The 14,110-nt window shown below is 43.0% G+C and overlaps 1 protein-coding gene across 1 annotated transcript in view; it reads right to left on the bottom strand.

The window, feature by feature from the left end:
• Adarb2 (adenosine deaminase, RNA-specific, B2 (non-functional)) overlaps window positions 1-14,110 on the bottom strand; it is a 141,184-nt gene that overhangs the window by 16,172 nt on the left and 110,902 nt on the right. The window contains exon 7 of the mRNA XM_013009220.1: window positions 8,944-9,112. Within this exon, the coding sequence (XP_012864674.1) occupies window positions 8,944-9,112 (169 nt within the window). The remainder of the gene's footprint in view (window positions 1-8,943; window positions 9,113-14,110) is intronic.

The following is a 14,110-nucleotide window of genomic DNA, read 5'->3' as shown; positions in this document are numbered from 1 at the left end:
AGTGGCGCTGTGGCTCAAGTGGTAGAGCACTAGCCTTGAGCTGAAGAGCTGAGGGACAGCGCCCAGGCCCAGAGTTCAGGCCCCACGACCGGACCCCAAAAAAAAAAAAAAAAAGCTGTCACCAAAGTCATCCTGAGGTCAATGTGAAAAAGGGGGAGGAAAAGGTTTTTTTTTGGCCAAAGTATAGAAAAGTTTGAGATGGAATGTTTATGAGGGACAGTTGTTTCAAGTTGACCCACATTTTAGGGGAAGAAAAACAACACTAAGTTGACTTCTGTAGAGATAATAATACTTTAAAGGTAAGGGACCTACTAATAAGCCAAAGAGAAGGGTGCCAGAGTTTTCCCCAGGTATTGGGGTGGGAGCAGAGAAGAGGACAGAGTCTCACCTAGAGAGCACGCTGTTGCTCTCTCTGCTTGCCAGGAGAGCTCCCTCCCTCCCTTGTCAAAGTGAGCATCTAAGTTTAGGAACGAGACAGTGCCTCATTCTCCAGAGAGCAGCTATCATTATTTTTTCTTTCTTTCTTTGAACAGTTCATTTTTTTATGGAGAAAGTTTTAATCTGTTCATTTAAAGTCACATTGTGATCAATAATCAGGCACAGGTGCTTAAAATTAGAAACCATATCTAAGAGAGCATTAGTTCCAGAAGATTTGGATTTTTATATGCCACTCAACTTTTGCTTCTTGGAGGCAAAAGAAGAAGAACTCTACGATTCTGGTTTTCCTCATTCTTCCAGGGGAGAGACTGTGGTATCTGGGCACCGGTGAGAGTTTAACAGAGCGTATTTGAGTCACAATAGAGTGTGTGTGTAGGAAGATGGCCTGTGACATTTGTATTGCTGTGACCTATTCCTTCATTCCATGGTGGGCCCCGTTTTGGTTGGCCATGTGCTGCTTAGGCTTATGTTGTGGGTTTTGAAGGTCTGTTTTCATGGATGAGGTGAAACAAACCTACTTTCTGAAGATCCATTCAGTTACTAAGGATGGGATTTGAGGGACATAGTTTACCGTTATTTTATCTGGTGCCATGATTTCCCAAAGCGTTCAAGTAAATGAATGTTTTCTCTCACGGTGCAGTATTTGTTTCTAAAGGTTGCCGCTGCAGATGGACACAAGCTGGAAATATCCTATCTTGTGATTCTAGGGGTTGAAAAATCTGAGATCAGGGTGTCTGCAGAGCCTGAGACCCCTGGAGGGTGTTGGGGGTCCTTTCTTGTTTCTTCCGGCTGGTGGCTGTGGCCAACCATCCTTGGTGTTCTTCCAACGTGCGTCTCTGTCATCACACGCCCTTCTTCCTGTGAACCTTCTCATGTCCTGGTTGGTACCCAAGCTTTCTCTGCCTCGCTCTTACAGGGACATGTGTCCTTGTAAGAGCATTTAGAGGTTGCCTATATAGGGTACACTCAAATAGGTACATACATCGCTTTCCATCCTTCACTTAAACCTGCCATCATGGGCTCTATTCATAAGTTCAGAGAAAAAGAAAACTATTATCTTTGGGGTGGAGGTAACCATTTAACTCTACATACTGTCCTGTGTTTATGAGAACCATTGCTCACTCCTTCTATGAGGGAGAGAACTCTGTGCATTGTACCCCACTGTGACCACATTTTGAGGGGTAAGTCCTAGCAGTGGATTCTAAGATGCAGGAAAAGGCTCTTCTTGTACAGATGTATTATTGGAAACAACATTTAGAACCATCCCACACATCTGGAAATAGGGAATTAGCCACTAATGGATTAACTGTTAGATCTAATACCATGCACGCATTAGCGTGCTCATTATTATTTTTTTTTAAAAATAAGCCATGGTTACAGTATCAAGAAACATCATGTAAACAAACTCACATACACAGAATAAAGAACAAAAAAAAGAAATTTAAGAAAAACGATCAATGAGAATATAGCATTAGTTGATGACTGTTTCCTGTGACTGTTGAGAATTAACTCGGATTTCATTTCTTTTTTTCTAATTTTTCTTTCTTGTGTTTTAATTTTTTTCTTTTTCTTTTCTTTTGGTGCCAGTCCTGGGGCTGGAACTCAGTGTCCAGGTGTTGTCCCTGAGCTGTTGTGCTCAAAGCTAGCACTTTACTACTTGAAACACAGCTCTACTCCTGGCTTTTTGGCAGTTAATTGGAGATAAGAGTTTCATGGACTTTCCTTTCCTGGGCTGTCCTCAAACTTCAACTCTCAGATCTCAGCCTCCTGAGTAGTTAGGATTACAGGTGTGAGCCACCTGCACCCAGCTTGTGTTTTACCTTTTACTGAAGGGAACCTTTAGATACGAGATGCCATTCTGTTTTTGCAGTGGAGATTGACATGTTCTTCCTTGGTGATTTCTGGACTGATTCTTCCTTTTTTGACCTGGAAAAAATGTCTCCTTTCTTTTTTGTTGCCCTTACACATGCTGGGCAAGGACTCTTTCAATGAATGACACTTTATTTTATTCCCTTTCATTTTTGAGACAAAGTTTCATTATGTAGCCTAGGCTAAGCTGCAAATGTGTGATCCTCCTGCTTCTGCCTCCTGAGTGCTGGGATTGTAGGTAGGTCCTACCATACTCAGCCCCATTTAAAAATAAGTCCAGCTGCAGGTGAATTTAGGATGGCCAGTGGCCCCAGAGACTTAGTTTTTTCCTCTGTGCAGAGCAGTTCACCCACAAGGGGCCTCATTCTCCTTACCTAGAATTGTGAAACCAGCTTTTATTTTTTCAAGGTGACAATAGTGCCAGGGTGTTAGCCGAAATTTATTTATGGAGCAAAAGTACTGATGTCATGGTTTCTTAAAGGTGTTTCAGTTTGGAGCAGGAGAGACATGGGACAGTGAAGGCTCTGAGATTGTTATAAATGGTGAGGAAAATTACACACAGAGAGAAGAGGTGGAGAAGAATCTTCTCAGCATGTGGACTGGCTCTTTTATGATGGAGAGAAGTTAACTGAGTAAATTATTTCTAGAAAAGTGGTTATATTTTAGGAAAAAGACCTGACATTGGTCATCAAAGGGGTTGATCTGCTTCCAATGAAGTACTCATTCTTGAATAAAGAATTAGGATTCCTGGGTGCCAGTGGCTCCTGCCTGTAATCCTAACTACCCAGGAGGTTGAATATTGCGGCTCAAAGCCATCTGGGACAGGAAATTCTGTGAGTGTCTCATCTCCCAAAAAGCTGTTGTTCAAGTACTAGCATGGTAACCTTGACATAAAAGCTCAGGTATAGTGCCCAGGATCTGAGTTCAAGCCCCAGGATGGACAGACGGACAGACATACAGACATACATACATACATACATACATACAGACAGACAGACAGACAGACAGACAGACACACACACACACACACACACACACACACACACACACACACACACACAGAGGATTATCTGGAGTGGTCTACAGTTAGAACTATTGCTATTTTCTGCTAGCACTCTGTGTCCCCTACAGACTGATGTCACCATAGGAATTCTAAATAGAATCCACAGATGGTAGAGGGAAGATACTTTAGATACATTAAATGATAAATAAGGAAGTGTGAGAAAGATTTTTTTGTATTGTTTTATGACTCATTACAAACCACTATAAAAATTTCAAGCTTTCTTGAAACATGGTTTCCTATAAACTGATCTTACCACTGGCTTTGTGAAATGAAATCAATAGTTATTCATAAAACCCTATACTCAGAAGAATGCCTATTGTTATCCAGGAACATAATTACTTTAGTATTATTGACCCAAGAAGGTGATACCTGCGTTTTACTTTTGTTCTGGAGATGCAAAATAATGTAGCTGTCTTGGTTATTAGCACCTTTTCACTTAATGGGACTCCATTTTTTTTGTTGATATTAAAGGAAATTTGCAAAGAGAATTACAGATTTGTATCATGAATATACTTTCCCTTCTTTCATTAAAATACTATCTTATTAATTTGTTTTCATTTCAATACCTAAAATTCATATGAAATAGGGGGTGAAAAAGTCAACTGACTATTTTTTTCATGTTGCTCAAAAACAGAACTAAATCTTTTAATATAGAAATCTAAATCACTAAATATCTATGACCAGGTTCCACATATCACTTGGGATAAGATTCTTATTTTCTTAGAAAAATCAATGGATTTCATTGATTATTAACACAGTTCCCAAAAAAACAGCACAAAAAACTTTTTAGCCTTGGCAGAAAGATTACAAACTGTAAAATTTTAATTTTTCCATCAAACTCGTAAGTTTGACTATTCTTATAAAAGGGGAAATTTCATTCGTTTACCCAGCCAGTGAAGACTTACTGACCATGGGGCCTCTGTAAACCACTATGTACCACGTAGGGGTGTCTAACATGTACTGTTGGATGGCCAGTCAGAACCAGCCCCTCCTGTCCCTTGGACCTCCCCATAGAGACTAGAATGCCTTTCTAGCAGGGATCTCAATAGTACTCGATCACTAACTGATAATCAGAGGGTTTCTGAAGTAAGAGTAGTCAGCCAGACAAGCATGCATGTTAGGGCTTGGCAGCCCTAGGCGAGGGTTTCCTCCTGTTACGAACTGTCCTTCAGTTTGCCAGGTGGTGCAGGCACAGGCTGAGATGGGACTAAACGCTGTCATTACCTGTGTGATTCCTTAGTCTCTCATGCTCCTTTCCTCTCCCATCCATCCACATTTCTCCCATTAATGCTCATGGTGCTTATTATATGTGGGCACTCACTGGTCCACATGGAGATTAGAGATTGGAGGGAGGGATAAATTCAAAGGAGGAATCAGGACCTCCCAAGGATAGATGACAGTGAATCTCACATATGTTATTTAAGTGAGACTCTGTACACGTGCTCAAGTCTCCAGTATGCTGGTGACAATGGACTAAAAACAAACAGAAAGCTTGCATGGTAGCTTTTGCTGATTCCCATGGTATAAATATTATTATTGTGGCCAATTTGGGGGTGGCCAGCATCAAGCCACTGAGCATGCATCTGGGGTTGATAACGAGGACTGAGCAGCAACACCCCATTTTGTGGTCTGCCCCTGTACAGAATACATACAGGCACAAGCAATTGCAAGAGTATCAGCCCTAAAAAGAGAATCTGGAAGCAGTGAGTTTTGAAGCCCTCTGTCATATAGTTTCTTTAACTGTAAATGTAATTTACCTGGTTAATTGGAGATAAGAGTCTCACAGACTTTCCTGCCCAGGCTGGCTTTGAACCATGATCCTCAGATCTCAGCCTCCTGAGTAGCCAGGATTACAGGCATGAGCCGCCAGCACTCGGCTTAATTTAACTCTTAGTAGTCAATGTATTTAACAGTGGGCTTTTGAATTCCAATAATCAGCTCTGGAGGACCTCACTGTATATGCATATAGCATGCTGCTATTCTGATGCAGTATGTCACGGGGTGCAGTTTTCAAAGCCAGTGTGTCCCCCACTGTTTGCTAGATGGAGAGTCCTATGTCTTGGTGTCTCCAAGGAGCCTTGGGTATCACCAATTCACTGAGTTCTGTCTCATCAGGATTTGTGTACAGAAGTCCTTTATTCTGAACATTATTTAAGCCTTAGGTTGAATTTTTGTTTTGCTACAGGATAGAAAACAGATGAACGCGTGCATTATCAGATGGTCTCTTTGTGAAGCCTTTGTGCAAATCATGCATGTTACAGATGCTTATGGTCTTGAATCATTAGCATAACATATGTTCCCATTCCAAAATGGCAAATATGCCTCTGTTCTAAAATAGCTCCCGCTTCAGCGTTCACCTCCCTACCTTGTCTGCTGATGGCAGAGGCACAAGAACGGTCGTGCCAGCAGTTGTGTTTCAATGCCAATTGCCTTTGCCTGACCCAGACAGGACCGTTCGGAGCTGGTGCATTATTTCTGTCATTGTCATGGTCACTGTTGTCCTGTCCTCATCACCATTACCAACGAGCTACTGTTTATCAAAGGATATCATGTGCATCTCACTGTGACAGTCACCATGCAAATCAAGTGACACCAATGACCCCTTGAAGGTCAGATGCAGAAGCAAATAGCACCAGGCAAAGCGTATCTGTGATTTCAGTGCAGGAGGCAGGAAGAAAGGTGTGTGTGTGTAGGGGGGGGTACTCTAAAAGGATGCTGCTGCAGTTGGGCCAGGAGTAAGGGCACAGTTGGTAATTAAAGTGGGGGAGGAGGCTAGTTAGCAGTGGGCCTTAGAAACTCACTAGAGTATGTGAGTGGAATAGAGGTTAGATACACAATCAAGGAGGAAGATAACGGAGAGAGAAGAGAGAGGGAAGGAGGGAAGGAGAGTGTGTACGTGTGTGTGTGAGAGAGAGAGAGGGAGAGAGAGAGACAGAGAGAGATGGGGGTGGAGAGAGAGAGATGGAGAGAAAGAGGGAGGAGTAGTGACAGAGAATAAGAAAAAGCCAAAGAATAAAAAGGCAGAAAAGAAAGCAAAGCACAGAAACAGGAAGATGGGGAGGTGAGCTTTGAGGGAAGAGAGCCAAAGAATGAGATGACATCTTTTATTTTTATTATTTTTGTCAACTATGGGGGCTTGAATTCAGGGCCTAGGCATTGTCCCTGAGCTCTTCTGTTCAAGACTAGGGCTCTATCCCTATGAGACATAGCTCCACTTCCTGTTTTCTGGTGGTTTATTGGAGATAAGGGTCTTTCCTTTTCTGGGCTGGCTTTGAATCACGATCCTCAGATCTCAGCCTCTGGAGTAGCTAGGATTGCAGGTGTGAGCCACTGGCACCCAGCTTGAGGTGACATCTTTAAACCCTCACAGGCATCTCTTTCTTCTCCATTGTACCTCTTTGGTCTGGCCATATACCTAGCCACTAGAGTAGGGGAAAAGGAAGTAAGCAAATGGAAAGATAGAATGGAACTACTGAGGTTTAACCCAACCAGTATGTGTGGATTAATTCCTGGGAAAATTTAGAGAGAGTTCTCATTCTCACTGAGCATAGCCAGGGGCATTACCACTTCCCCTAAACATTTGCTTTCTCCTTACAGAACAGTCTAGAATCTTCCTCCATGTAGAACACTATTTGAAAATCCCTGGAGAGAATGCAATGTAGACTTTTATTTTTCAAGGGAATTTTATTAAAAAAGAGTCCAGCCTGACTTTAGAACATTACTATTGATAGATCTGCCAACAACAAATATAATGCAGGGTTTGTAGCCTCTGTTTAATTTACTGTCTATTGATGTTTAAGATCCCAGAGACAACGAAATTTCATTTCTGTTGCATTAACTTACTTCATTTTTCTGGGAGTCAGAGAGTTAATTTAGAAACTCAAATGCTATCCTAGGGTATCAAGAGACTTTCTGTTAAAGTGAAAATTGCTGTTCTCCTTCCCTCCCTCCCCATCTATTCACTCCATGAATAGATGAAAACATTACAAAGGAGGAATACATTTTCTTCTGCGAGATGAGCTACTTGATGACTCTGGGCCTACTCTCTTTGATATAGAATTTGGTGCTTTGATTTATTGTCATTAAGCCATCTCCTTGCTCAGCCAAGCCAGGAGCAATCAAAGCCAGGGATGTAAATGGTACTCTTCCCTGTAGCCACTCAGTAATTTCCCATGGAGCTTCTCAGTCACCTCTGTGAGGCTTCTAGGGACCCACAAGGCAGAGAAAACATGAACCCTGAGTATCGTGATTCCAAATTCTCATGGGAAATTACTAACACATCCATGTAGGTGATCTTAGGGGCAGCAATGCCGTTAGAATTTCAGTGTGTGGCCTTGCTTAGCGACACATTGCATAGAATGCGCTGTTTTTCTTTGGTTTATCGACTATAGATCAATAAATTTGTCAAAGTTGGCAAAAGGTCTTCTTTCTCTATCCCTCCTTCCCTCCCTTCCTCCCTCCCTCTCTCATCTTCCTTCCTCCCTACCTTCTTCCCTCCCTCCCTTTCTCCCTTCCTTCCTTCCTACCTTCCTGCCTTCCTTCCTTCTTCTTCCCCTTCCCCTCCCCGTCACCTTCCTCTTCCTCTTCCCCTTCCTCTTTCTCTTCCCTCCCTCATTCTTTCCTCCCTTCCCTTTTTTTTTTCAGTACTAGGGGATTGAAGATGGTCTCAGGCTTGCTAGGCAAGTGACCAATCACATGAGCCACCTCCCCCAGTCCTTTTGCTTTTAGTTTGAATTTTAGATAGGGTTGGGTGTGAACTTTGCCCGGGCTGGCCTCAGACTGAGATCCTCTTACCTCCACCTCCTGAGTAGCTGGGACCATAAAAGCGTGCTCTACCATGCCCAGCCTATCACCTAGGTTTTCTACCATTGTCTTATCACTAATGTTATTGTGACGGGTGCTTTGAGACATTTTTTTTCCCCCAGACAGACTCAAGCTGCACGGCTGTTTCCAGAGTGTGGCCGGTGACTATTTTGTACACTTTGGTTGGAGGGAAGGGTTGGGAGTAGGATTGGGCCCTAGGGGAGCAGGGTAGCTAATGCCAGCTCAGGGCTTCTCTCCAGTGATCAGAGCCTCTGTGAGAGAGCCCAGGGCTCCTGCTCTGCTAATCAGTTCTTGCTTTGCTCCTTCACTCCTGTACAGAGGCTCTCTACTCCTGAACTCTGAGGCCAGTCTATGGAGCTTTGAAACTTCTCCTAAAAGAATGCATCTTTTAGGGGTTTAGGGGAGAAAAGGCTCCTAGCTGAAGGCTGCTGGTCCTCAGGCCATTGTCAGACTTTTGTGGCCCGAGATGAAAGCTCCTTTGTTCTCAATGAGTTCTGTGGCCAGTCCCAAAAACCATCAAGGATGTTGTGTGTGTGTTTGCAGCTGCAACTTGAGGATTTTGCTCTCTCAAGATGCTTCTGCCTCCAGCACATGGAGTGAAAATGGAAGCCCTCGGTTTAGGAGTCCAGGCCCTTGATGACAGGTGCTGTGCTCCTCAGAACCAGGGCACGGTTCTAGAGCCTGCTTCTTGGTGGCTCCCTGTGGGCCACTGGCAGTGTGGGGAGGTGGCCAGGAGGTGTGGCTCTTACCTGGCGATCTTGTCCGTGCAGGACATGGTGACTAGCTGCTCTCCCAGCAGGATGCCGTCCCACGTCTGCACTGCACTGGGGGCTCGCACCGGCACCGTCCCCTCCCCAGACTCAATCTTGGTACGCAGGTGCCCGCGAAACTTCCTGACGATGTGTTTGGCGCTGTTCACTAGAAAAGAAGGGGTGGGTGGTGAGAGGTGCTGGGGGTGTTTGTCCTGAGACAGGAGGCCTCCAGGGGTTCGGGAGGTGGGAGAGGAGGAGGGGGTTGTGACAGAGACCATGTTGCAGGCTCTTGGTGGGGCTGGGCACAGGGTCAGGCTTTGAAGAAAATGCAAGGGTCAGGGGGATTTCCTCATCTCAGCTGTGACATGGTTAAGGTCTGGTCCCAGATCAGCACTGCTCAGGCCCGGTCAGCTCAGCCTCCTCTGAAGGACAGAGGGTGCACATTTCAAATGCTTGTCATTTCATACTGTTTCTGTCACCACATGGAAGCCCGGAAGAGTCTTGGGTGACATGTCAACCAATGAACTTGGCTCAGTCCCCTAACCCTTCCCTTATGGGCATTGAAACTTAAAGGTGTATAATCAATCATATAATTTTCACCTGTTGTGAATATAGTCAGCCTTTTATGTTTATTGGTTTTGCATTCATGGATTTGGCTAAACAAGGATCAAAAGTATTTGGGAAAAATTATATCCATACTGAACACATAGATTTTTTTTCTTATAAGTTTTTCCTAAGCATTATAGCACAGCAGCTATTTACAGAGCATTTACATTGTAGTCACTATTACAGGTGGTCTAGACATAATGAAGAAGTTATGGGAGGATGCATGTAAGTTATAATCATGCAGATATAACACCATTCTATTTGAAGGACTCTAGCATTCTTGCATTTTGCTATCTGCAGGGGGTCTTGGAACCAATTTCCTATGGGTATCAAGGGATGACTTTATTATTTCTTTTTTTTTTTTTAAAAAACTTCTGTCAGCTATTTAAAAAATCATAAAACCATGCCTATCTTTCAGACCACATAGAAATACTGGTGGGTAGAAGTTGGCTCTCCCTCTGCCCTAGAGTTTAATCCTGCTTCCATCTCTTCCTATCTGTGTAACTCTGGGAGAGCAACTTGAAATCACTACAACATGGCCATTTCCCCTTAAAATAAGGGTGGTAGTACTAGTGTCTAGCAGCCTGGTTTGAGGAGGCAGCAAGTGCGAAGGTGCTAGCGTAGCTAGCGTAGCTCAGAGCAAAGCTCTCCCTAAGTGTCTCTTATTATCCAGAGCCCATAGGAGGCAGGGACTTTTCCTACCCCAAAATGATAAGCCTAGGGTTGGTCCCTTGTTTGCCCCTTTGTATGTCCTTTATGGGTCCTAGGTTCTTTCCCTTTCTTTCCAGAGTCCTCTCACCACACATCCACCCATATCCACTAAAGCATTCACTCCATAGTTATTTAGAGAGCTAACATGACCAAGAGGAAATTTACATTGGCTTTCTTTCCATTTCTTTAAAAATTCTGGTGTATTAAGTCTGGATTCTGGCATTAGAGAAATGGTTAACTAGTTTGAATACAAATTATTAATGAAAGAGCACTGCAATTTCTACATATACACATATGTGATAATAGGAGTGCATATTTAACACTTTCTTGGAAAAGTTTTAGTGTTTTGGAATCTGTGTATCTAGAGTTTCCTCCTCATTTACTCTTACTGAAGAGATGGCTATTACATCCTTGAGTTTTTATGGGATTTTTTTTCTTACCGAGTCAAGAGTAATTTCTAGTGTACCTTCTCATTGTTTCAAAGAGCTGAATTTTTTTCCAGTAAATTTTCATAGTAGGTTATCTTTGGGGAAGAAAAGTTATTTCCTTTAGTGGAGATAGTAAACTTTTGAGGTGCTTCAGACAGCTTTTTTATGGTACAACCAACCAGATATTTGATGAGATTCAGTGTGGGCTTGTCTGTGAGCTATCCTTGGGAGTTAAAAACAAGGAGAGAAATGGAGCTTGGATGGCCAATAGATAAACAAATGCCCAACCTTCCTTAAGTCACACTGGTACTGGGAATTGCAGCTTTAACTAGTAGTGGGAGTTGGATGATGGTGGTGGTGGTGGTGGTGGTTTGATGGTTGTGACACTGATTGTGGAGGTGGTAGTGTGGAGGAGTGGGTGTTGACCGTGGAGTTTGATGGGATGGAAATGACTATGGTTATGATGATCATGAGGGCAAGGATCACGATGCTAGCTAGCATGACAGTGATGATGCTGATGCTGGTAAGTTACACACAGAATCATTCCTAGGACCAAAAAACACTGGGGTTAATCTGAACTTTCTTGTATCCCAGGTGTTTATCTTATTTATATTTTTACATATCAACTTCCTGTGGAAAACCATATTGAGGGGGTGGAGGAGCCAGTCCCTCACAGCTTCTGAGATGTTTGGGACTTTACGCTCCCACTTGGGAGAATAGAATACCCATTGTGTTTTTCCATTGGTGTTTCAGTGCATTTGTCTTCTACTGCACCACCATCCAGGTGTCAAAGTTGCCCGTAACACTGCCAAACCTTTTGAAGTCCTGAGCCTTGGTTTAGGCCAAGGATGGGAGGTCTGACTTGAATTAATAACGGTTTCTAGGAGTCAAAGTTTCTAGATAAGATTAATTTTGCCTCAAGAGCCAGGTGTGTGAGACACTCCCCAAGGGTTTTATGTTTTGTTTTTGGAGCAGTGAAGGCCCTAGCTGCCTTCTCTAGCAGCTTCCTGTGGAGCTCGTTCAGTTCCATGGTGAGCTGAAGAGCTGGTGAGTTCACAAGCTCTCATGTTCTCTGGCTTCTTCTTGGCTAATTGCAAGTGGTAGGAGGAACCTGAAGAAGCCTCTTCAAGTGGAACGAAATGAAATGGCTTCCCAGCAAGGAACTGCTGGGAAACTCAACCTGAATGATCTGCAGTAGGTTTACAGTATACCTGAGATGGCAGAGATGAAGAATACTAAAATGATACCTATATGATTACACCCAGGTCCAGTCAAACATCCAAGTCCCATTCTGACCATCCAAATTGTCACTCTTCATTGTTGTGACTATTAACCTAAACCTTTACCTTTTGGGATTGATATTAATGTATGTTAGAGTAGCAAACTGTCTTCAGAAAACTGTCCAAGCAAAAATTTATTGTTAGGGGAGAATCAAAAGAAGATATTGTTAAGAGACTAATAAATTAGCTATCAAAAAGAAACTAAATCGCACTTTTAGATAAAAATTTTTTAGAGGGAGAGAGCGAGAGTGAGCAGGGAGTCAAAACTGGAAAACAAAAAACAACCCACAAGGGTATAAGAAAGGAAGAAAATGTCTTGAAACATTAAGTAAACTTTATATTTTTCAATCGCCTCCACCCAGTCTGTCTTAGAAATAACATCTGAAGCAATCCACAGTTTATTGTAATAATCAAATCTATTGTATTTACCATGCAGTCATATGCCTTCTGTAGTGATGATCCTAATGAAGAAGTTGAATTGTGAGGCCAAATTGCCATACAATAATTATCTGCAAATTTCCATATATTAACTGCACCTGTAACTCACTAGGAAATCTGCAGCTAGGAATATCCGGGACCACATTTTAGATTCCCTCACTGCTATGGGCTTTGGCTCTGTTTCCTGAATTGCTCATTTAGGTGATGAGTGGCACTGCCTTAGAATGAATGTATTTAGGCATTTACCATGATTTTGTAGCTCAGTGTATGATATAACCTGGCTACATTTTCATGGCTTCTTGTGGAAGATACGCTAGAGAATTTTACTTGTGAAATTCTTGGAAAATGATAATAAGAACCGAATTTGCCAGGTTATTTCAAAGCCATACAATAAAAGAGGGATTTGTGGTGAGGTCATTGGTGATTTGGGAGGAAGATCGAAGTAGCTTAGCTGCATGGAAGTGCCCTGGATCCTTATATTATTCTCTTAAGTATAGGATCTTTCCAGAATACCCTCAGTTTTATCTAACTTGGGAGTTATCTGCCATCTAGGAGGCTGGAGGGGGGTCTGTGGCTCCTTGGTGGAAGATGGGGACCTTCATATTTCAGAACCCTGACACTGACCTAGGAATACAACATATATATCTTGTTTTGAAGAAACTCCTTGAAGGCATCTGTTACCACCTGGACTAACATTGGTCTGTCTAGAGGTCCAGGAGGAAGTCACAGGATCTAACAGTTTTGAGCTACCTGAGAGGAGCAGAGACTTGTGCGGGTGGTGTGAAATTAGAGGCTCTGCAGAGGCTGTCACCAAAGCAACGTTTTGGATGGATGTGAGGCACCAGAAGAAAAGTCTTTGATGCCAGTCCAGTATACTCTTGGCTGGGGGTGAGGGGGCTCCTGCAAGGAAATCACTTGGCCTTGGAGATACTCTGCTGGACTCTCCATCAGGAAATGAATGGCCAGTGTGGACAGACGTTCACATCCCATGACTCAAAACAGGACTGATGTTCAGACGCCTGGACCCCACTTTACCACCCCAGAGGAACAGAATCTTAGCCACGGGGAGTCTAGCAGAAACTTGAATGTGACGAACTTCTCAGTGTGTCAAAATAACCAAATCCCATTCATTCCTAGCCTTGCAGGCAACATGTCTGTAAAAACATCATGGCCCAATTAGCCTGGCCATCATGCAAGATTCCAGAGATGGAGACCTTTTGTGATTTATTCACAGAAGTGATTTGGCAGAAATAAAAGAAAACTGTGAAGCAGAGAATTTCTTCGGCCACAGCTTCCTAGGGAAGTGCAATTAGATGTCGCCACAAGAGTCTGCATGCTGTTGCATAGGCTCTGAGTCCCTGGATTTGGTCTCAGGGAGTTGGGGTTGCCCAGTAGATTTTGACTCACAGTGCTCAGGAAACCCATAAACTTTCTGAGTTCTCAAAAGAGCTGTGAGGTCTCTAATGGAAGGCTGCCACTTTTTGCACTTGGTGGAGAGTTCTAGATGTTCCTAGAAATTTCCAGTCAGGCTCATTTCTTTCATGGATCATCTAATTATGCCCTAATGATCATTCAAAACCTCAGAATTAAAAAAAATCATGCCTCGTGTTTCTTCATTATTTAAAAGGATGGGGAATGATCTAGGCTACCTTTTTAAGGCTTCAAACTTCTCTTAGCTCAAGTGATGAGTCCCATGCCTGG

This window comes from Dipodomys ordii, unplaced genomic scaffold (assembly GCF_000151885.1).
Source record: "Dipodomys ordii isolate 6190 unplaced genomic scaffold, Dord_2.0 Scaffold9, whole genome shotgun sequence".
NCBI lineage: Eukaryota > Metazoa > Chordata > Mammalia > Rodentia > Heteromyidae > Dipodomys > Dipodomys ordii.
The sequence above is the reverse complement of the archived record's forward strand: the minus strand, read 5'-3'. Positions and strand labels throughout refer to the sequence as shown.